The 22,491-nt window shown below is 36.0% G+C and overlaps 1 protein-coding gene across 9 annotated transcripts in view; it reads left to right on the forward strand.

Moving 5' to 3' along the window:
• Positions 1–22,491, forward strand: part of LHFPL3 (LHFPL tetraspan subfamily member 3) — a 554,580-nt gene that overhangs the window by 163,086 nt on the left and 369,003 nt on the right. For 4 of the 9 annotated variants that reach the window (XM_074367627.1, XM_074367628.1, XM_074367629.1 and 1 more), the window contains exon 4: positions 872–923. The exons of the other annotated variants lie outside the window; for them this stretch is intronic. In XM_074367627.1, coding sequence (XP_074223728.1) covers positions 872–923 — 52 coding nt within the window. The remainder of the gene's footprint in view (positions 1–871; positions 924–22,491) is intronic. 9 annotated transcript variants of the gene reach the window in all.

Raw genomic sequence — 22,491 nt, forward strand, 5'->3', positions numbered from 1 at the left:
GGGCCTTCTTCCAGGAGCTATAGCCAGGCTTTCTCATTGCTTTTGCTACACAGAAAGGACAGAACTAGAGAAGGCCACGCTAGTAGTGGGTCCTGACCCACTGGCACAGTGGTCAGCAAAGTGTCCATGGCATCCTTCCCTCCCTTGCATTGGTAGCCGAGCCACCAGACATAGAATAGCTAGGACTGTCCTCTGCCTTTTGTTTAACAGAAACAGGACAGACAAACAAGTAGGTAACAGAGATGATTGTCAAAGAAGAAAAGAGCTGAGAGATAGAGGTGGTGGTAAGGGTTGAATTCCATCTGAGGACAAGGCAAGGTGAAAATTGAAGAAAAGTTGCATTTAAGTTTCTAAAATTTAAATTTAGGTGGTTGCCGTCCAAGGGATGAATTTAGTAGAATAGTTGATTTAAAACAAATTGACAGAATTAAAGAATAATCATGTGGGAAGCATGGAAAAGACTATACTTTGGGGTAATTTGAGTCTAAAGTTGTTTTGTTTTTATTGAAGTATAGTCAATTTACCATGTTGTGTCAATTTCTGGTGTACAGCATAATAGTTCAATCATACATATACATACATATATTCCTTTTCATATTCTTTTTCATTATAGATTACTACAAGATATTGAATATAGTTCCCTGTGCTGTACAGTATAAACTTGTTGTTTATCTATTTTATATATAGTAGTTAGTATCTGCAAATCTTGAACTCCCAGTTTATCCCTTCCACCCCCATCCCCTCTGGTAACCATAAATTTGTTTTCTCTATGTCTGGGAGTCTGTTTCTGTTTTGTAAATAAGTTCATTTGTCTTTTTTTTAAGATTCCACATATAAGTGATATCATATGGTATTTTCTTTCTCTTTCTAGCTTACTTCACTTAGAATAACAATCTCCAGGTCCATCCATGTTGCTGCAAATGGTATTATTTTATTATTTTTTATGGCTGAGTAGTATTTCTTTGTATAAATATACCACAACTTCTTTATGCAGTCATCTGTCGATGGACATTTAGGTTGTTTCCATGTCTTGGCTATTGTATATAGTGCTGCTGTGAATGTTGAGGTGCATATATCTCAAAAGTTTTTTTTCAGTAACTCATAATGTAGTTATAAAATAAAAAGTTCTCTGTCAAAATACACTTTTCACTGGGATGAATAAATGACAACAACTCAAGGCATAGCCAGACTGAGACATTTGTAGTTGTTATTGTATATTGTTTAAAAGACAAGGGAGACTGGAAACCACAAATGTAGTAAGTTTATGCAAAAGAGAAATATGCATTTAGTGAAGTAAGATCCTGGAGGACACGAGAAAGGATAGAATTAGAAAAGTATTTATCACTGAAATTTTTCAAAAAAGGAAAATGCTGTGAATTTTTAATAAAACTGGTCCTAAGGCAAGAATAGTTTTGTTCCAGTAGATTTAAGGAAGAAATATAAAAGGTGGAAAGATTTGCGTGAGGATAGAGAAGAGAAAAGGTGGAAGTGAATCCAGACCAGAAAGGCTTTGGGGCAGGAGGAAACTGGACGTGTTGCAGCCTACCACCTGTTAGCTGATTTTTATGGAATGTATCATAGAGTTAGGAGTCAGAAGGAAAAGACCCAAAGGAGCACACTGGGGAGAAGGAAATGGGCTGAAAATATGATTTGAGGTAGAGGAACATCACATATGATGGGGAGAAGTCACTTGAAAGTCTTCTTGGGAAGAGGCCATGAAGATGATTTTTTTTCCGGTAGCCTCTTGAACTAGAATAAATGAAGTCTTCATTGAGAATTGGAGAGGCTCAGCTAGGGAAGCCAGAGAGAAGACGATGGCTGTCAACCCTGGAGATTACATAAAGCACTAGAAGAGAGAAAGCTCTACAGAAAAATGAAAAGGGGGAGAATAAGATAAGTAACCAGGACCTAGAGGAGGAAGAAATGGATTTGGAAATTGTTCAGGCATGGAAAGCAAAGATTGTCATGGTCCTCCTGACTTCCTCCTTTCCCAGAATAAATTAGGTTGGACTATATGGCTTATAGAGATTCACTTATCTTCAACTAACTTTTGTTACAAAACAGTTAACCAAGAATTCTAGAATTATTAACTGTCTATGTGATTTGGGCAAGTTACTTCATCTCTCTAAGCCTCAGCTTCTTTATTTATACAAAGGGGATAATAATGTAGTAGCTACATCCTGGTGAATATTAAATATGGTATTGCACCAAAAAAGGGTCCCAGAACTGGCAACTGTTACACACTCATTAATATTCCCCATTACCATGATGATGGTGATGTAAAATACATTGGAAATTCAGAAATGAATAAGAAAGAGCCCCTGTCCTCAAGGACTCAGAGGCTATTGGCAAATAGATTAATACCTTTGAGTGAATCAATGATTATAATAAATAATAAAATTAATTAATTCATTGAACAAATAGTTATTTATCCCCTTACAATGTTCTAGGTACTGCGAGTACGTTGGTGAGTGAAATGTACCAAGATGAAAAGAGAGAAAAACTAAGTGTTAGAGTAAATAAGTGTTCTGTTAGAAAGGAGGTGGCATGTGTATGAAAGGAGAGGAGAACAAGCTAATGGTAATGGAGATCAGGGAGGGGAGAGGTGAGGGGGATGCCAGTTAAAATACAGGTTAATGTTAAGGGCGCAGGGTGCGTGGGGGTTGTGATAGATTTTATAATGAAATCATCAGAGGGGCTGCTGCTTATGGAAGTACAGGGTGGAGCATCCAACTTTGCCTGGCTGTGGAGAGAGAAAAGGCTCCCCAGTCTAGGGGACGTTTGAACTAGAAAGGGCCAGCAGCAATCATAAAGGCTGGCAGAGCTTTGGGAAACAGAACAGAGGTTACGCAAAAAAAAAAAATTACTAGTAGAAGCAATTCCACTTCTGGGTATTTATCCAAAGGAAATGAAATCACAGTCTCAAAGAGGTATCTGTACCCCCATGTTCATTGCAGCATAATTCACAATCACCAAGACATGGAAACAACCGAGGTGTTCATGATGACTGGATAGAGAGTATGTGGTATATGTATATATGCAACAGAATATTAGTTATAAAAAAGAAGGAAATCATAATTTTCAACATTATGGATGAACTGTGAGGATATTATACCAAGTGAAATAAGTCAGACAGAGAAAGACAAATACTGTATGATCTCATTTATATGTGGAATCTTAACAAAAAAACCCAAACTCATAGAAACAGAACAGATTGGTTGGTGGGGGAAGAGGTTGGTCAAAAGGTACAAACTTCTAGTTATGAAAGGAATAAGTTCTAGGGATCTAATATACAGTGCAGTGACTATTGTTAACAATGTTGTATACTTAGAATTTAGTAAGAGTAGATTTTAAAAGTTCTCATCGTACACACACACAAACTGTAACTCTGTGAGGTAACAGATGTGATAACTAACCTTATAATGATAATCATTCTGCAATATATAGAGATATAAAATCACCACACTATACACCTTAAACTTATAAAATATTATATATCAGTTACATCCCAATAAAGCTGTGGCAGGTGGGTGGGGAGGGAGAAAGAAAAGCCAGCAGAGAACCGTTCTGTGAAGAGGGAACAACGGTCTGAGAAGGTCTTTAGCTTTGTCTGTAAAGAGACAATATGATGCACCTTAATGTGCTCGCCTAAAACAGAACAGAGAAAAAAAAAATCACTCAACTAGAGCTTTAGACAAGAAAATATCCAATAAATGCTTCTTTCTTTAAAACAAAGAGTGGGGAGGGAAATGTGATTTACAGTGTTTTCATATTAAGTTTCTGAAAACTATGACTACTTTACCAAGTGTGTGATTTACTGGTATCATTATAGAGAAATTGGTTTTCAGAGTAACTGACTCTCCATAGGCCCAGGCTGTGCAAGAGGCGGCAGAGCCCCACTTGGCTCGAGGCACTTTTGCTGGGAATCTGAGAACTGTCCATTGTCTTTCACAGAAGTGCTGCTGAATGAAGGGGCAGAGAGAAGAAAGCTTTCCACTGAGGCACAGAGCTCTCACAGGATCTGCACCAAGGCTAGATAGCTCTTCTGTGCATTTCAAAATGCTCACAAGCTTCCCATTAAAGAGGAGGCTGTGCAAGACCAAAGAAAGAGAGATAACAGTATAGATGACCTAAATAAATATGTTGAATTCCCCCCCCCAAAAAAACCCCAATAAATCCAAATATGGATAATATAAAAGGTCAGTCAGCCAGGTCTGGAGACATCAGTGGTCATCACAGCCAGCTGGGGGAGAAGCTACTGATGTCTGCTAGGCAGAGGCTGCCTTCGTGGTCAGAAGTGAGGGGTGCTGCTGAACTGCCTGTGATGCACAGGATGACCGCCACCACAGAGAATTATCCACCCCCAAGAGTCAGTCGTGCCAAGGCTGAGAAACCCTGTGACAGAGTGTGGCATTTAAGCTGGGGAAAGGGAGACAAAGACATGAAGTAGACGAGGGGCAGTAAAAAGTGGTACAATCGCTAGATTGTAGGGTCCAGAATGGGGAAGCTGTGTTGGAGTCACAGTAGTGGAGGAGCTGAGACAGAAAGCAGATGTGGCATTAGAGAGTGAGGATGCTTGGTGGGGACTTCAGAAGGGGGTGTTCCAGTTATTAATATTGACAAAGGGTGTTTGTATGTCACATACACATGGACAAGGGTTTGAGTGTTTATTCCAGCAATGTAGTAGTTTGTGATCTTTGTTAACTTCTCTGAGACTGTTTTCATATCTGCAAAAAAAAAAAAAAAAGGTATTTGCCTCATTTGCCCATATGAAATAATGAATGCAACAGTGTATGTAAGCTCTAAATATAGTGCTACCTTGCACATGTTAGATGCTCAACAAATACTAGATCTTATTGTCACCATTATTATGATGATGATTAGAAAGACAACTGTAGTTATTTGCTGTCTTGTCACCTGAGGGGAAAAGAGGGACACGAAATGAAAGAAAAAGGGAGAGACTTTAGCCAAAATGCTTTTTGCTACACTGTTGATTTAAGCATTTTATTCTAATGTATGGAGGGATTTCAATTTTAATTTTTTCTTGCTTGTTAAGGATTGAAATTTCATAGGTTGACTTGTATATGATATTTTCATTTTTATTCCTGTGTTCTATACTATATTCCAAAACGTAGTGAAGCTCTTAAGAAAATAAAGTCAGTGTTTATGAAAGGGACCAAATTAAGAGCAGATCAGAGAATTTAAAAATCGGTGGGCCAGAGGTAACTTTGTCCTGGTAGTTCTCTATCTTATGTATATTTTGCTAAGAGTTCTCTTTCCCCAAGACATCCTTTATTCCTTGGAACTACCTCATGCTTTTCTTTAGATTAGTGAGCTAAAAAATACTTTTTGTTAAATGGCTTAGCATTGCACTTCCATACTGCTTTATAATTATCTACGGTGGCCTTTCTCCTTTACTAGGTGTAGTTCCTTAAGAGAGAAGGAATTGTATATTTTTCACTCCAGCCACCCCCTAGCCCAAGGCATGACATGTAATAACCATTCCAAAAAAATAAAAAGCCTATTGAATAGAATTTAAATAATGAATAATTAGCAAACATTTATAGAGTACCTACTGTGTTCTAGGTACTGTGCTAGGGATTTAAAAACATTGTATCTCAAGGTGTTCAGAGTTTTATCTGGTCAAATCCAGCGAACACTTGTCCAGTGTCAACATTCAGTGGTGTTTATGGAGGGATAGAAGGCAAGACGGAAGAAGTGAGAATGGGAGGAAAGAAACATACAGCGTCCTTGAATATCTTCAAGGAGTCCAGTTCTCAAGTGAAACCTCTGTAAACTTGAAAGGCTGGCTTTATAGATGAGTGAAATATTAGTATTCCCAATTCTGTTCCAGTCTACACTAACCTATCCAAGTAGAAGAGTCTGCTAAGAAATTCACAGGTGAAGGAATCATAAAGCTTGTCTCCAACTTCCTAAAGGAAGCAAGTTATTCTTTTAATCTGTTAATTGGTTTATAAAAATGAATGGTGCTAGTGTCAGATCATTCTTTAAAGCAGGCCTGGCAGAGTCTTTGCTTGAAGTTATTTTGTCAACATGTAGTTTGAATGACTGTATAAATTTGAAAGAAGCAAACTACATAACTTAAAAACCTATATATAAAATAGATAAACAGATTTATACTGTATAGCACAGGGAACTATATTCAATATCTTATAGTAACCTATAATGAAAAAGAATATGAAAACAAATATATTTATGTATATGTATGACTGAACTATTATGCTGTACCCCAGAAATTGACATAACATTGTAAACTGACTATACTTAAAAAAAAAAATTCTTTGGTCAGGCTTTGTACTGATGCAGCCTGACTTGTTCGCTGGCTGATTCGATCTGCATTAGGGCTTTTCTTTGCTATAAGTTTAAATCATTTGCACTCTCTCCATCTGGGGTTATAAGGAGACCAGCAATTCATGTAGAATCAGAAGTTCTAAACCCTATTTCATTTCAAATCATCTAGTTCTTCAAGTACTTGACATTTTTATATGCAGGATCATGAACAAAGTAGCTTGAATTGTTCAGTTCAAGCAATCACAACTTGAAACACCTCATGTATCACTTTTGGCTGTGATGAGCGTCAAGAATGAGGACTATCACCCAGCAGTCCTAACTGCTTCTTCAAAATAAGAAAGCTGAGATTGTATAGCATATGCCAGGGTAGAACCTGTCTAGTTAAAATGGATGTCTGCCCACAATTATGTTAAAATCTACATGTATAACCTGGCAGTGAGATCCCATAATGCCAAGTTTTCCTCACTTAGGGAAGAGACAGTAGAACAATTCATGTATGGAAACAGGATCCTAATATAATCATTGATTAAATTGTTTTACCATATCCAAGAATGCATGCTATTGTCTATGTAAATTTTCTTGCAATCAGTATCCTTTTTCAAAGATAGTAACAATGGAATCTTCTTGATGACTTAGGAAGTAACAAAAGTAGGCATTTTCTTTTCAGGTTTTATAATGTTAGCCAACTCTCTTGCCAATATCTATGTACATGTAGTTGACACGTTAACAATTGCTCTCCTGATTGTATTGTCTGATTAATGTTGAATCTAGAATTTTTACTTAATCAGATGTTCCCAGAGCTTCCTATAGCACTAAAATGTCTACCTCAAGTCCAAGTCTTGGCTTCTGGCTTGTCAGTCATAATCTTTGTGGAACTATTAGAATGAACCACTTAGGACTATAAAATAATTTTTTGGCTCTAGAAACTTTTATTTCATAATTATTTTCACACTTCTATTTTTTATTCTTTAGAAATGAATAGCAAAATATGTTTCCCTATCCAAGAGCCTCTAATACGTTATCAGTACGGTTTTCTCTGACAGACTAATAATTTATTATTTTAAATAATTCAGTTGATAGGAAAATGTCTTTGGAAGCTTTCCTTATGTACACATACTGTCCTCTAGGAATTAAATACTGATATCAGGGCTAGGTTCAGAATTTGACCCAAAACAAACAAGCAAAACCACTCTGACTTCTAAATGCTTGCACAAAAAGAAAAATCCCTCTGAAAAACTGAAAAACATTATGAAATAAGGAACTACCAATGTTGCCCTTCTTGGTTATAAATATTTCTCATTTTATCCAGAGATGTATGTTTTTGTTAATGAAATTGCTGGTGTACAAGCATTTAAAATTTAACCCCCCAAAAGGGAGCTGGGACCACATGTACCCTCCTTAAAAACAGCAGCCTAGGTATTTTTTTAATACAGAAGGATAATGTATCAAAATATTTCATGTTCCTTCTTCCACAAAAGTGGGACAGGGTTTCACTCAGAAAAAGTTGTCAGCACCTACTGATGTACTACCAGAATCCTCCTTGGGCTTTCTGAAGCAAACAAGAAGTCCCTTCTGAAGCAACGAAGGGATGGGAATTTTCTCTTCCTATCTCTGCTTTGCACTCTGAAATAGATTTGTCTCACAGCCAAGAGTAGTTTCTATGTGAACATCCCTGGTGTTACTTAAACCACCAAGAACAATAACAACAAGCAAACAAAATAGCATAGAAAATACCAGAGCAGAGCAACAGCCATTTAAAGATCCAGGAAAAGATCCAGGGACATCCGCTTAGGAGTCTAAGTGTGTTGTTCCTTAATCATTTCTTACAAAAAAGATGGACTCAGCACCACCACTTGGGCTGTAATCAGTACAACTGGGACGGGTTACTCTGATTTTATTTTTCCTTATCTAAAAAGGTAGGGTAATAATATAAAACAGAGTTCTTTGGAAGCTGAAATGCATTTATATATGTATATGAATTTGAGACATGATGGAAGTAAATCAACAGAGAGTAATGCAGGTAGACTTTAAAGTTCAATGCAGGAAAAAAAGAAAAATAGCAATCGTGGTGGACCTCTCGTTTCCTTGAATTTAGCCCCATGTTAGCATTCATCCTCTTGTAACTCTTGTTTGTATCTCCCTCACTGGACTGTGAGCTCCTTGGGTCCTTGTCATGGGTTTCCAGCACAGGACCAGACATATAGTAGGTGTTCAGTAGCATTGTTGAGACGATAAATTTAAAAAAAAATTTTGTATAGTAATATAAGGCATTTATAACTGACTTAACGTTCCTTTTGGTGCTTCATAAAGTGGGGTTATGGTTTTCTATAACAGATGCATTAATTCACACCTTTTGTTTAAAAAATTCCAATTTTAAAGTACCAGTAAGGTATTAGTTGTGGATGCTACTGGGTTATGCTATGGACCGACATATTCAATGGTTACAGAGGACTAACTGCTCTTGATTGGGTCTGCCTTCCTCTTACCAACCAGGAAATGGGTATAGTGGGGCTAGGGCATAAAAAGGAGAAGCAGTTCCATGTGGGTGTGACTACTTCCTCTGCCACCTAGAACTATGGAATATTTGCCTGTGGGCGATCTATGCCAGCAGTAGATTAACCTAGGGTCAGAGGAGCAGAGGAGACACAATGAAATTTGCATGCAAAAGCTTTTTTGCATATGTCAGTTTTTCTGGAAAGTAGATGTGTCGTTTTCACCTTTGAAAGTGCTCAAAGATGCAGAAAAGCCTAAGAATCACTTTACAGTGAATAAATTGCTTTTACAGTGTGTAATGGGTTATTTTATTCTCAATGAAAAAGAGTGAACTTAGATGCAAGATCAATCAGTGTTCCAGGTCCTTTTTACAATGGCATTTTTATACTTACTATGACTCTGTGGAAATTCTCTATTGAATTTGTAGAGTTCCATACCATATGTAATACAAGCTGAGGATGTGAGTCTTTCTAAATTAGACAGCTACTGTGCAAATAGACTTTGAAAGTGATTAGAGGCAAATTTGGACCTAAATTTTTGGGTTACTGCTAATAAATCATGTTCAAAATAACCTTATGCTCAGAAAGCTATTTTATAAGATCAGATTTCAGTTGCTGATTTATTCTTCAGACAAATAATTTAAAAACCATCAATATTTTTATATACATACTAATTAACAATATGATTCATTTTATTAGGTATTTGCTTAACTATTTATTAATGTATTATCAATTATTTATTAAGTATGTTAAGTGTTAATTAATGTTTTGTTTGCTTGTGTGACATATCTTTTTTGCTAAAGATATGACTTACTTATTTGGTGGCATAAAAATATTAAAGCAAAAGAAAAATAAATATTTTAAAATGAAAATGAATGGTAAAAATAGGATTAAATGCTTTCCATAGTATTCTTCTAAATATTCATTTATTAAAAGGTTAGTTATACTTTGATATTTTTCCTTCCAGATTAGATTTCTCTACTTATTTGTATCACCCCTCCTCACTCAAGATCTGCACCCTGGTAATCTTTATGGTTAGGAAGTGTTCTGGATTTGTTAGAGCATCAAGTGTCCTCAATCAATGGCCCATTGCTTGAATTGTTTAATACCTTCTTTCTTCTCTGTTTTGAAAGATCACCCCAAGAAAATCTGTCTCTTATTGAATTCCTGTCTAAATGTGCATTTCCTCCTGATAGATTATTTATAGACTAGCCCCATGGCCCGTGTTTCAGTCTAATAAGGTCAACTGGGTTCCTAATGATTTTCAAACAACAAAGATAAGGCCATTTCTAAGATCCTAGAAGAGAAATAGCAAAGATAATATTATAATATTTGATCTGGGACTATGGTTTGGATTTGCATTTGAATGTGAGGATGTGTGGTGATCTGAAACTTATAGTAGTAATAATAATAATAAATATTTCATGTAATAGCTATTATACATGTTTATTATCTTATAGACCTATAGTGGCCAATATGGTTGCCCCTAGCCACATGTAGCTACTGATCACTTGAAATGTGACTGGTGCCACATGTTGAGAGGATAATATTTTGGAGATGTAAGGTTAAATAAAATATATTACTAAAATTAATTTCACCTATTTCTTTTTACTCATTGAAGCTACTAGAATATTTCTAAGTTATATAAGTGGATAGCATTATATTTATTATATGAAGTTATATAATGTTAATTATTGTAATAGCTATTAATATAGCATTATTATAATTATTAATATAATAATGTTATAAAATGTTATTACATAACATTTATTACATAAAGTTACATAAGTGGCTAGCACTGGTCTAGGCACTTTATATGCATTTTAATATCATTTAATCATTGTAACAACCCTATGAGGTATGTATTTTTAATATTCTCATTTTTCATAGAAGGAAACTGATAAATAGAAAACTTAAATAGCAGTCTTGGGTTATCCATGGTAGAGCCAGTACCCGAACCCAATTTGTGCTCTTGACCAGTGGTCTCTAGCCTTTTTGATAACATCCCCCATCAGTTCTTTTTTGCCAACACTGACAGCAATGTGATTGAATAGGCTTCTTTATTTTTTTGAAGTCTTGGTTTCTTACTTTGTGATGGAGTAGTTCAAAGATCTCATTCATTTTTTAAATGCGTGCATTTAATGGATTTGATGGCCGAAATATAGACCTCACAACAATGTGTACATCATGTGAGGAAGGGCAGCATTGACGGACTGCGCTCACTAAATCATGATGCTCAGAGTTTTTAATCCACTCATTAATTTTGCAAAGGCTTTTATTGAAATTCAGCTTGTAGATGTCTGTCTCTCCTCATGTCATTAAGTTGTTCTTGCATGGTTATTGGATGATGTTGCAGTTTTATATTATCGAGTGATTCCTACTAAAATTCTTTGACAGATTTTAAAACAGGTTTAAAATGACATGAAGCTTTTCAGAGATGACACTCATAATTTTTATGGAGGAAAATATGTAAACATTTCCACAAGTTATTCTTTAAAGTTCCATATGTTTAAGCATTTCCATATGCTTATCTTTTAAATCTTTCTGCTCTCATTGCTTAAAATGACACCTTTGCTTTGAAAAGACAGATTAAGTGTAATTTTTTTTTCAAAATATCTGCTATGTCACAGACTACTTGTCATCACGGAAAAATTCAGAAGATTTATAACACTTGTCCTTTGTCAAAAAATGTACAACATCTTTATATTTGACAGTTTTATTCAGTTCTGTATTTTGCCACAAGATACCAGAGATAAAACAATTTTTATGTTTAGAAACAATCTTGTTTTAAAATATTTTTAAGATTCTACCAGATTCTACTTTTTAAAAAATGTTAGTACAAAATAAACTGCATTGTGCGCTTGGCTGCCCTTGTTAGTGGCATTAGCTTGACTGTGCAGCGAATGAATTTTGTGTCTGGTGCTTTCTCTGTGACCTTACTTTGGAAATACTTTCTTTAAAATGCTAATTTAAAAAGTTACTCCACCTCTGGTTATACTTGCATAGATTTTCCATAAAACATTGTTCTTATCAAATAATTTATGTACTATGAGCATATTGATTCTCTGGTTTATCTTGTCTTTGGAGGTTTATGAAAACAATTCTTCATGATTTTGTTGTTGAGGTGTAATTTGTATACAAGGGGAATTAGAAAGTATTTAAAACTGAATGATAATGAAAACACAGCATATCAACTTGGGAATGCAGTTATAGCAGTGCCTAAGAGAAATTTATGCTTCAAGTGCATTTATTAGAGAGGAGGAAAGGCTTAAAAATCAGTGATTTATATTTCCTTGTTAAGAAGGCAAAGAAAGATGAGCAAATTAACCCAGAAGTAAGTAGAGGAAAGGAAATAATAAATTAAGAGTAGAAATAAATTAAATGGAATACAAAAAAAAAAAACAGAGAAGATTAACAAAACCAAAAGTTGGTTCTTAAAAACATCAACAATATTATTAAATCTCTGACAATGCTGTTCAAGAAAAAAAGAGAAAAAATGCAAAATACCAATATTAGGAAGGGAAGGGGCTATTACTACCGATTCTACAAGCTAAAAAGAGTAACAAATAAATAATATAAACAAGTTGATGCAATAAAGTCAACAACTTTGATGAAATGGATAATTTTTTGAAAAATATAATTTATCAAAATTGACGCAAGATGAAGTAGAAAATATGAGTGAGCTTATATATATAAACAACATTAAAGTTATTATCAAAAATCCTCTCCCAAAGCAAACTTCAGACCTAGGTAGTTTCACTGGTGAATTCTATCAAAGAATTAAGAAAAATATAATAATCATATGCAAACTCTTTTAGAAAGCAGAAGATGATGAAATACCTATAACTAATTTTATGAAGCCAGAATAACTCTGGATACCAAAGCCAGGCAAAGACACTACAGAAAACTACAAATTAATAACCTTCATAAACATAGGCATAAGCTCCCTTTAAAATTAGCAAATCAAATCCAGCAATACATATAAAAATATTATATATGGCATATATAATATACATGATGTATGTATGACCAACTAGGATTTATCCCAGGATTGATTCAAAACTCAAACAGTATAACTTACTATATTATCAGACTAAAAGTTGAGTAATTATATAATTATCTCAAAAGATGCAAAAAAGAATATTTGATATAATTCAGTGTCCATTCATGATTAAAATAAAATGAACTGAAAGTAAACAAGGAATGGAAGTTAACTTTCTCAGTCTGGTAAAGGGTATTTACAAAAAGCCTACAGCTAAAATAGGAACAGTGAAAGATCAAGTGCTTTCCCCCTAGATCAGGAACAAAGCAAGGCAAAGATATCTACTGTCACAATTTTTATTCAGCATAATAGAAGAAATCCTAGCCAATCAATAAGGTAAGGAAAAGAAGTAAAACAAAAATTTATTTAAAAAAGAAGCAAAACTGTCCCTATATATAAACATGATGGTACAGAAAATTCTAAGGAAACAATCACATTCTCAACCATCACGACAAAACATACTAGAACTAATATGTGAGTTTCACAATTCAAGATCAGTATACAATACAAAGCCATAAATGCGTCACCCATGGAAGTGTGGTTTTAAATGAACCAAAGTATTAGTTTGGCCATGTTAAATTTTAACCTACTTGAACAGCCATCATATTGAACAGCCTAATAATAAGGGGAAGGAAAAACTGAGTCATTCAGATTCCCATATAGCTAACATAAACATGTGTGCATACGGACCTATATACATAAGCAAATGACATTAGTCAGCCTACAGTTTATATAGTCCCTCTTCAGACACTCATCAGCTTGAAGAGAACAGTTCATTAGCTTATTTTCTCTCTGTCCCAGCTTCTCTCACAGTAGCACTAATTAGCCCAAAAATGGGTGGAGGAGAAGAGTAAGGGACAAGGAAGGGAAGATAAGCCTTTTCAGTTGCATAAACTGTGATTGCATGTTGAGTAGATTAGAATGCTGAGCAGAGTTTACGGAAGAGCAGGACCACAGAGACCTTCTGACTGGTTCAAGTTGTATGGACTGTGGGACTCTTATTTCTAAGGAATTGTGTGACTACATAGATGAACGGTCAATCCTAATGAAGACTGGGTATCTGCTTGTAGGATATTTACATACACTCATATCTGATTTAGGACCTATGTCATGTGAGTGGTTCATTTCAGTCCTTTTTTTGTTTGTTTGTTTTTTAAACAACTTTATTGAGGTAAAATTGATACAAATTTAATGTATACATCTTGATGAGTTTAGACACATGCGTACATCCATAAAACCATCACTACAATCAAGGTAATAAATAGAACAATCACCTCCAAAAGTTGCTTTATGTGTCTTTTTTTTTCTTTTTTTCTTTTGTGTATGGTAAGAACACTTAATATCAGATCTACCCTCTTAATAAATGTAAGCGCACGATACAGTATTCTTAACTGTAGATACTATGTTGTGCAGTAGATCTGTGCAAGTTACTCATCTTGCATAACTGAAACTTTATACCCATTGAACAGCACCACTCCATTCCCTCCCATCCTAACCCTTGGCAACCACCATTTCAACTCTTTGATTCTATGAATTTGACTATTTCAAGTACCTCATATAAGTGGAATCATGCAATATTTGTCTTTCTGTGACTGGCTTATTTCATTGTCATAATATCCTCCAGGTTCATTCATGTTGTCACATATGGCAGGATTTCCTTCTTTTCAAGGCTGAATAATATGCTATGATATGTATATACCACATTTTCTTTATCTATTAATGGATATTTAGGATGTTTCCATATCTTGGCTAATGTGAATACTGCTGCAATGAACATGGGAGTCCAGATATCTTTTTAGATCCTGATTTCCATTCTTTTGGATATATACCCAGAAATAGGATTGCTGGATCATATGATAGTTCTATTTTTAATTTTTTGAGGAACCTCCATACTATATTCTATCATGGATGCACATTTTTGCATTCCTGCCAACTGTGTACAGGGGTCCAGTTTCTTCACACCCTCACTAATGCTTGTTGTCTTTTTTTTTTTTTTTAATAATAGCCGTTCTAACTAACAGGTGTGAAATAATATATCATTGTGGTTTTGATTTGCATTTTTCTGATGATTAGTGATGTTGAGCACCTTTTCATATACATGTTGGCCATTTGTTTATCTTCTCTGAAGAAATGTCTATTCAACTCCTTAGCCATTTTTAATTGGATCATTTGTATTTGTGCTATTGTAGGAGTTCCTTATACATTTTAGTTATTAACCCCTTACCTGCTTCAATTCTTTTTTAAAAAAAAAATCCTAGCCTTATTGTAACTCTTCTCCATTTCAGCCTGTGTATGTAGACGTTGACATGAAGCTTTGCTACAAGGATTCTTGCTTTTTGAAAGATAAAAGGAATGACACACTATATGTTGAATTGAACTGAATGAGAAGTTTATGGAGGCTGAGGGAAAATATCTAAAGGAGTAATTTGCTAAGGTTCTGTGAATCATTATCTTTTCATGAAGCAGTTTATATCCAAGAACCTAAATTTGTGGCCTACTGGGTAGAATCTAGGTTTTTAGGTTGATGATTCTCTGAATATTTCTTCAGCCAGATGGTTCTGCAGGCTGGGTGCCATCTGACCAGGCAATGTTTAGTTAGATTATTTAATTGTGTGTTTATGAAAGCTTGCTCTTTCTGGCAGCATATTGTACCTTTTTAAAGAGTCTCTTTGGCAAACTGCTGAGTTTGGGGTGGTGATTATTTTTTCAAATATATCACTGGGGCTGCCAGAGATCACCACTTACTCTCCTCTCCTCTAGAATGCCAAAGAATAGGGCTTCCTGATCTTTAGACCTCACTGTAATCCTACATAGAAACTTTTGATTTTTAAGCCTGATCCTTCATGTTTGTAATATTTGGAATTGTCCTTTGGAATGATTGTCATAGATGATCTAGTGATTGGTGATTGAACCCTGAATCCTCTCATTGACTTGGGTTTTCTTGGAGAGTATCAATAGTTTATACCTGACAGTTGGTAACCATGTCAGGACCCCATTTTCACAGTGTGGTTAGGGTAACTTAAGCAAAGATCAATGTGGCTGGTGGAAACATGGGAGATTTTGTGGTCCTTTGTAGCCACTGAAGAAGATGAAAAACAGGCAAGATGTAGCCCTATGCTTGCCCCAGAGTGAACAGCGCAGCATCACGCAGTGCTAGCATACCCCAACCCTACCCATATACCAGGACAGTACCCACACTGGATGGCACAGTTAGGGGTGAATTGTCAGAGAAGGCAGGAGTCTGTGACCATTATTTCCAATGCATGGATGTTTGGCCTCTAGGGTCTGTGTTCTCCTGTGAGCTTTGGTCATGTTGTGCCTGCCCATGAGCACTGAAGGGTACAAACACCATTAGACACCTTGGCACAACTTCTACCTACCAGGTCTACCATTCATAGATCAGGCAAATGGTTCAGAAATGTCTAAACTTTTAAAAGACCCTCCATATCAGTCATGAGAAAATTCAAAAGCATTCAGGACAAAAGGAATGGGAGCTGGCCCCGGGTGCTTCTGTTTAACCAGCAAGGATGTGAAACTAAAATTCCTTAATCCCAAAGCAGCTGTGAGTCTTGACCCCTGGTAAGTCGTCTAAGTGAGGTGTCTAAGGCTGTTCTATGATATTCTGCAGACACCGGTGGCTTATGCTTCTGCAGGCTGTTCGTGAAGGTGATCACAGAGATATTCTTCAGTGGTCAGAAAAAGCAGAATGGGTGTATTTCTTTAGGGAACTGAAAGAGTAACAGAGGAGTGTACAGAGAGGACAAGAGAAATTATAACAATAGAAAGATGATTTATCAAAATCTAACACGTTCATGGACTTACTGAACTAAAATGTAGATTAATGCAGTATTCATCCCCCTAAAGTTGACTGATCATCACCATGGAAAATGGGTTTTGGCAAATTAACATGACCTCTGGGCATTTTAGAGAGGCTAGGGAAACTGTCATTCAACATGCAGTGAAAGACTTATGGCTGAAACTGGATTCTTTCAGTGAGTTTCCTTTCTCAGGTGTGATTCAGTACAGGAGGAGAGAGACAGATACCAGCCAGGGGCCATTTGTAACCAGCAGAGCATCTGTGGCATGCCTGCAGAGTAACTTTGCCAATCTTTAAAGGAAATTTATGAGTGGTGACTCTGGCCAGGTGCACATCCCTGTAGCAAGCAAACAATAGCACTGAGGCTTTTGTTGTCAGGACAATAATGTGTGTGTCAGTGAAGCGAGTGCTGAGTTATGATTGCTCTGAAATCCCCTGAACTAAGCATTAGTTTAATGGACCCACTTTGTGCATGTGTTAGAAACCACTCCTCAGTATTTTAAGAGATTTATTGTATATGGATTATGTTTAAAGGAATTTTAGAACTCTTCATTTAACATTCTAGGTACCTCCACAGGTTATAGAATACATTCTGTCAGACTATCATTGTTCTTTTCCGATAATTCTTAACCGTAATTTCTAAGTTACAGTCACCATGTTCATTGAATCATAAACAGGGACTGGCAGGACCTAACTACAAGGAACCTGAATTGGGTAACTTGGTAATTTTTTTTTTAAGAGTGGCATAGAAGTGTGGACCTTTCTGATATTTAATTTGAATGTGCTCTATAGTTGAACAGAAGTTTTGTGTTGCCTAGGCAGTTTTTGGTTGGTTGGTTTGTTTATGGTAGTTGTTGTTTTTGTTTTTAATACTATAGTGGTTATCTGGCCAAGATGTGGTAGTCTTGTGTACTTACTTGTTCTTAATACACTTATGTGCCTTATGTTACTAAAACACAGGTTGGTGTTTTATGGAACTGAAAAATCAATTTCACAAGCTTCAGTATATAGGGAAATGGTGTAACAGAATGGATAAGAGCGTTGATTCTGGAATCAGAGTTTTTGAGTCCGACTCTCACTTTCCTTCTTACTAGGTGTGTCCTTGGACAAGCTACTTAATCTTTCTAATCTTTGGTTTCTTCATTGTTCAGTGGGGATATTAAAGAGAATCTATCTTAAAAAGTTGCTGTGAAGATTAAATGAAGTAATATACGTAATACAGGGCCTGGCATACAGAAAATATTCAATAAACTTTTATCATTTCATCTATTAACAGTCTCACAGGCTTGAGAAATCGTGCCTGCCCCTGGAGTTAATTTTCCCTTGTCTGGTTACTGTGTTTAAGGAAGTGACACAAAACGACCAGACTTCTAGACTAGTGCCTCCTTTTTTTATATAGATACTTTTTCATTTATAACAATCAAATTTGTACCTAGGCAAAGTTGAAGATATGAGACTTAGAAACAGTTCTTTTCATTCTTTTATGTCTTTTAAAAAGAGGAGTTTAGCATGATGTAATACTCCACCAATTTTTCAGATTTCACCTCTCTTAATATCTCTCCTACAAGTTAATAGCTGCAAAGCAAGGATAGAACTAAGACCATTTTCTCTATTCTTTGATATAATCTCAGCCTCTTGACCCTGATCCATAAAGCAGAATATTTCATCTTCTGCAGGAACTGCTAATGAAAGTCAAGTATTATATGGCATTGTTCTTATCACCAGGAAGGTTTATTAGTTAGTGCCTTCTCAGAGAGACACAAGGTAATTGGACAAAGCTGGATATTTATTTGATAAAATGCCTTGTAGGTCAGTTTCTATGAATTTTTCCTCAAGAGGACAGAGAATTTTCCCAAAAATGAAAGGAAAAATAAAGGCCTTTGGAGTTGAGAATTAATTTTCAGTAGAGATTGACTTATGGGAAATCAGTTCTGTTTGTGTTTTCTGCTCTCTAATCACTTAGAATGACATCTTGCTTTATAGGAAGAAAGAGGCAGGTGCAAAAATAAAGACAAAAACAATCTCTGAAGATGTGCTCACCAGAAGGTCATGCAGCACTATATATGTTCTTTCCGTATCTATAAACCCTTTGGGTAGGAAGAGTCATCAGAGCTATTCATAGATACCAGTTTTATTTGGCGCTCATATCACATTTAGGTCTTAGCATCTTTAGGGTTAAATTTTTTTCCAGATTTTATCACCTGTTTTTTGAACTATCAGTTACAAAATAGCAGCTTGCTCTGATTGACTCATACTAATGATATGTTCTTAACTTAAGGAGAATATTAGTTTTCAGACACAAAGATAGGAAAACTGTATCACATTAGGGGAAGTATTGAAATCTGTAGTTGTTATGTTGCATTTGGATGCTGACTGCAACTAAATAATACATTTTGCCCTTTTTCTACAACCCTTTTTCCTATCATATTGTAGAACTAAATATCAAATTGCATTGAGCTTGGCTCTCAGACTGCAGAGTGTGGGGACTGGACCATATTGTGGGGGTAAACACTAGGGAAAAAACTGGGTTCTTTCTCTAAAACCTCTGGTGATGACTTACTGTAATCTGTAGCAAAAGAAAGATTGTAAGTTTCCCTCCCCAGAGGTCTTTGGGATTCACTTGTAGATACTGAATTTAAAAAGACAATACTTTCTCTAATTGGTTAATCAAAACACTTATTGAACTAGATGATTGATTCAAATAATTATAAGTTTCTTACCTTCAACAATTTTTTTCATCTAATTGTTGATACAAGTCAAAAGGCCAGTCAAGTTCTTTATAAATCAAGGCCACCAATGGTCTCTAAATCTTTAAGTCCAATGGCATTTTCTTAGTACTGTTTTTGTTAGTTGTCAGTCATCTTTAGCACCGGTGCCTGCCCCTCATTTTGGGACCCCTAGGCTGATACTCCTCTTAGCTTTCTGACTTCTGTATTTCCTAAATGAAGATTTCATCAAGGTTCGTATCTTAGGCATTTTCTATTTTCTCTGTAGCATTTGTTTTTGCAAAAACACTTTTAAAATGTTACCTTATACTTTTTCTTTTTTCTATCAGTGAATTTAAATAAATGAAAATATTCACTTATCTGGAAATAAAAGTTCAGGACACATGTATGATATTAAGTTGAACCATATGAAATTACTATTTTTGTAGGTTGGAAATAATCAAATATTGGCAATATCCTCTTTTTCTTTTTCTCTTACTCTACTGCTAAGTGGGAAATCCATCTTCTGCTGTATAAATTGAGATATGATTTACCTTTAGGGTTTCCAATACATTTTAATGAAAAAATTCTCAGTTTCAACTACATTGATTTATTTTGATGTTATGTTTTCCTCCTCAAGTCATGTTGGTAACTTCCATTATCCTTAATATGGTACAAATATTGCAAAGGGAGATGGCATCCTTGAGTTCTTTTTCAGGAAAATAATTTATTGGAATCACAGGTTTAACTGGTAGACTTTTTTTTATTCTCCTGAGGAATACTGAATAATGAAAATGACAGGGAAATTCTTTTCCTTCTTTTGCTTTTGTTCAGGGTGTAGTTTATTCATTCCTGTCTGCAGTGCCAGAGTTAGAAATAACTGTAGCCAGATTTCAAGGTCTCAGCCTTGTAACAGTTTCACCTTATTTCTTGGCAGGCACTGACCATGCTTTATATGATGACTCTATAATTACCCAGTTTCGGTAAACACACATTATTTAGCCAATACATCAAAATGGCTCCTTCAGAGCTATTACATTACAGTTCATCAAATAAATAGTGATTTAACCATTTTTATGAAAAATGTGTGTTATTTCGTTGATAGTCTGTCAATCCACAGCATTCAGCTAATGTCCTATCATCCTTTATGAGTATTTTGGGACCTCTTTTTGAAAACCGTTACTGTATTATAGGAACACTGTACAATGATCTATTTCAATGTAAAAATCACTTAGTTGATTGTTTTTCACAGATATTTCTATGATGAACAGTCTCTCAGTGTTAGAGATACCAGGACACAGTGCCCATTAATGTGAAATGCTTTGATAGACGAGAGAATGGCTTTGATTGTCTTTAAAGAATGGGAAGAAATTATTTTATAATGATTAGGCCCTGGTGAAATTTTTACTTGATCATTTAAATCTGGAATAACTTAATCACAGAGGTATAAAACCTATTTAAGAAGATATGTTGAAGTGTCTCTGGCTGTTGTCTGCAAGCAGGTGTGCACTGGCAAGGCTGAGCCTTAACAGGAGCACAGCTAGTTTCACAAAGATGCCTTTCAGATTGAAATTAAGATGATATCTTTACTTATCTTTCAGAAGGAAAGGATTCACTTCCTTTAGGATGAGATTACAGTGTGTGTGTGTGTGTGTGTGTGTGTGTGTGTGTGTGTGTGTGTGTGTGTATGTATCTTCCTGGGGGCACAAGCATCAAGAAGTAGGCTTCAGAACTCAAAGGCAGAATTCAGTGGAGACAGAGGTGAGGAGTCTGTGCACATTTGTTGTTGAAGTGATGCATCCTGCAAGGATTTCTAACAAAGCAGTGCATTAGGATGGAGTCCCTGCCCACAGTAATGATTTTTTTTTCCTGGATGACAAAAATAGCTGCCCTGTGCTTCTGGGCTTTGATGGAAAATGTCATGCTGTTTCTTGCCTCCTTCCCTGATGGCATGGTACATAGACTGAGTACAGGTGTGACAATCTAAGTATATTTATCAAGTCTCTGCAGGGCACAGAGGTGGGAAGTTAGAATGGAAGTTAGAAAAGGACTCTGAAATGGAATCCTATAAACCACATTGGACCTTGCTGCTTTCAGTAGTTCTATGAGGACAGGGCAAAGAATAAAATCTCAATTGCTCTTCACATATGAATTAACAGTGGTTCATATCTCAGTCTGTCTTCCGGCCCTAGAGTGTGGGTTTGCCTTAATGCATTTGCATTATAGAGAAAAATCCTTTAGGCCATCTTGCGTATGGCTGTGTGATTTAATAAGGGCAGAAAACTGAGTTTGAGGACAAAGGGCATTTCTGCATGGTGCTTTCCCATCGTCCCTTGTGGTGGTGATGGCCTCCAACTCTGCCTTGTCTCTCCAGCTAGCCACGGACTCTAGGATGTCTTCCCTAATAATGTGAGATGTCAGTAACGTTTTCTATCTCCGATGACCACTTGCTTGATGATCAGAGGTGTCTGCCTGGATTCTCTTGGTTGGTGACATATGAGGAGGACAGTTCCTTCAATTTCAGCTGCTTCCCTCAGCTCATACAACTTTCTAGTTTTGTTTTTACACTTTCATCCCTCTTTTGAGTGGCAATATTCAAGGAAAAGAGCCAAAAGAAAACCATCTCATGATGGATGGCAATATGGTTTCTGGGCATTTTTTTCTCCCTCAGAAATATCTGTGGTCTTCTGGGTTTTCCTGAGGACTCTCCAGGAAAATAAAAATCACCTGAACCTACATGAGAAGTCTAGAGAGGTAGGAGAAGCAGAGAAAGAAAAAAAATGAAAAAAGTTGTTTTGTTCATGGAGTTTGGCATCAGAAGTTCCATCTGTAGCATTCAAAGACTCCTGACTTCCGAATTTTAAATAGTGTCTGTTAAAAAAAGCAGTTGTAGGAAATGAAGTTGCCCTTCTAGATGGGGCAAAAAGTTAGAATGGCAAGTGGCTCTGTGTTTGCCCTCATGACTTTCCTGTGAATGCCCTGTCCCTGTTCTGGAGAGAGCTATCACTCTCTGTCTCTGAAAAGCCTTCTCTAACGAGACAAAGCAGAGTGGAAATGAATGGACCAGACTCCTATAAACCCTTCCCTATTTACCTCATCCCTTCTCCCTTCCATCCAGGGAGA

The sequence above is a fragment of the Camelus bactrianus genome, chromosome 7, assembly GCF_048773025.1.
Source record: "Camelus bactrianus isolate YW-2024 breed Bactrian camel chromosome 7, ASM4877302v1, whole genome shotgun sequence".
Lineage (NCBI taxonomy): Eukaryota > Metazoa > Chordata > Mammalia > Artiodactyla > Camelidae > Camelus > Camelus bactrianus.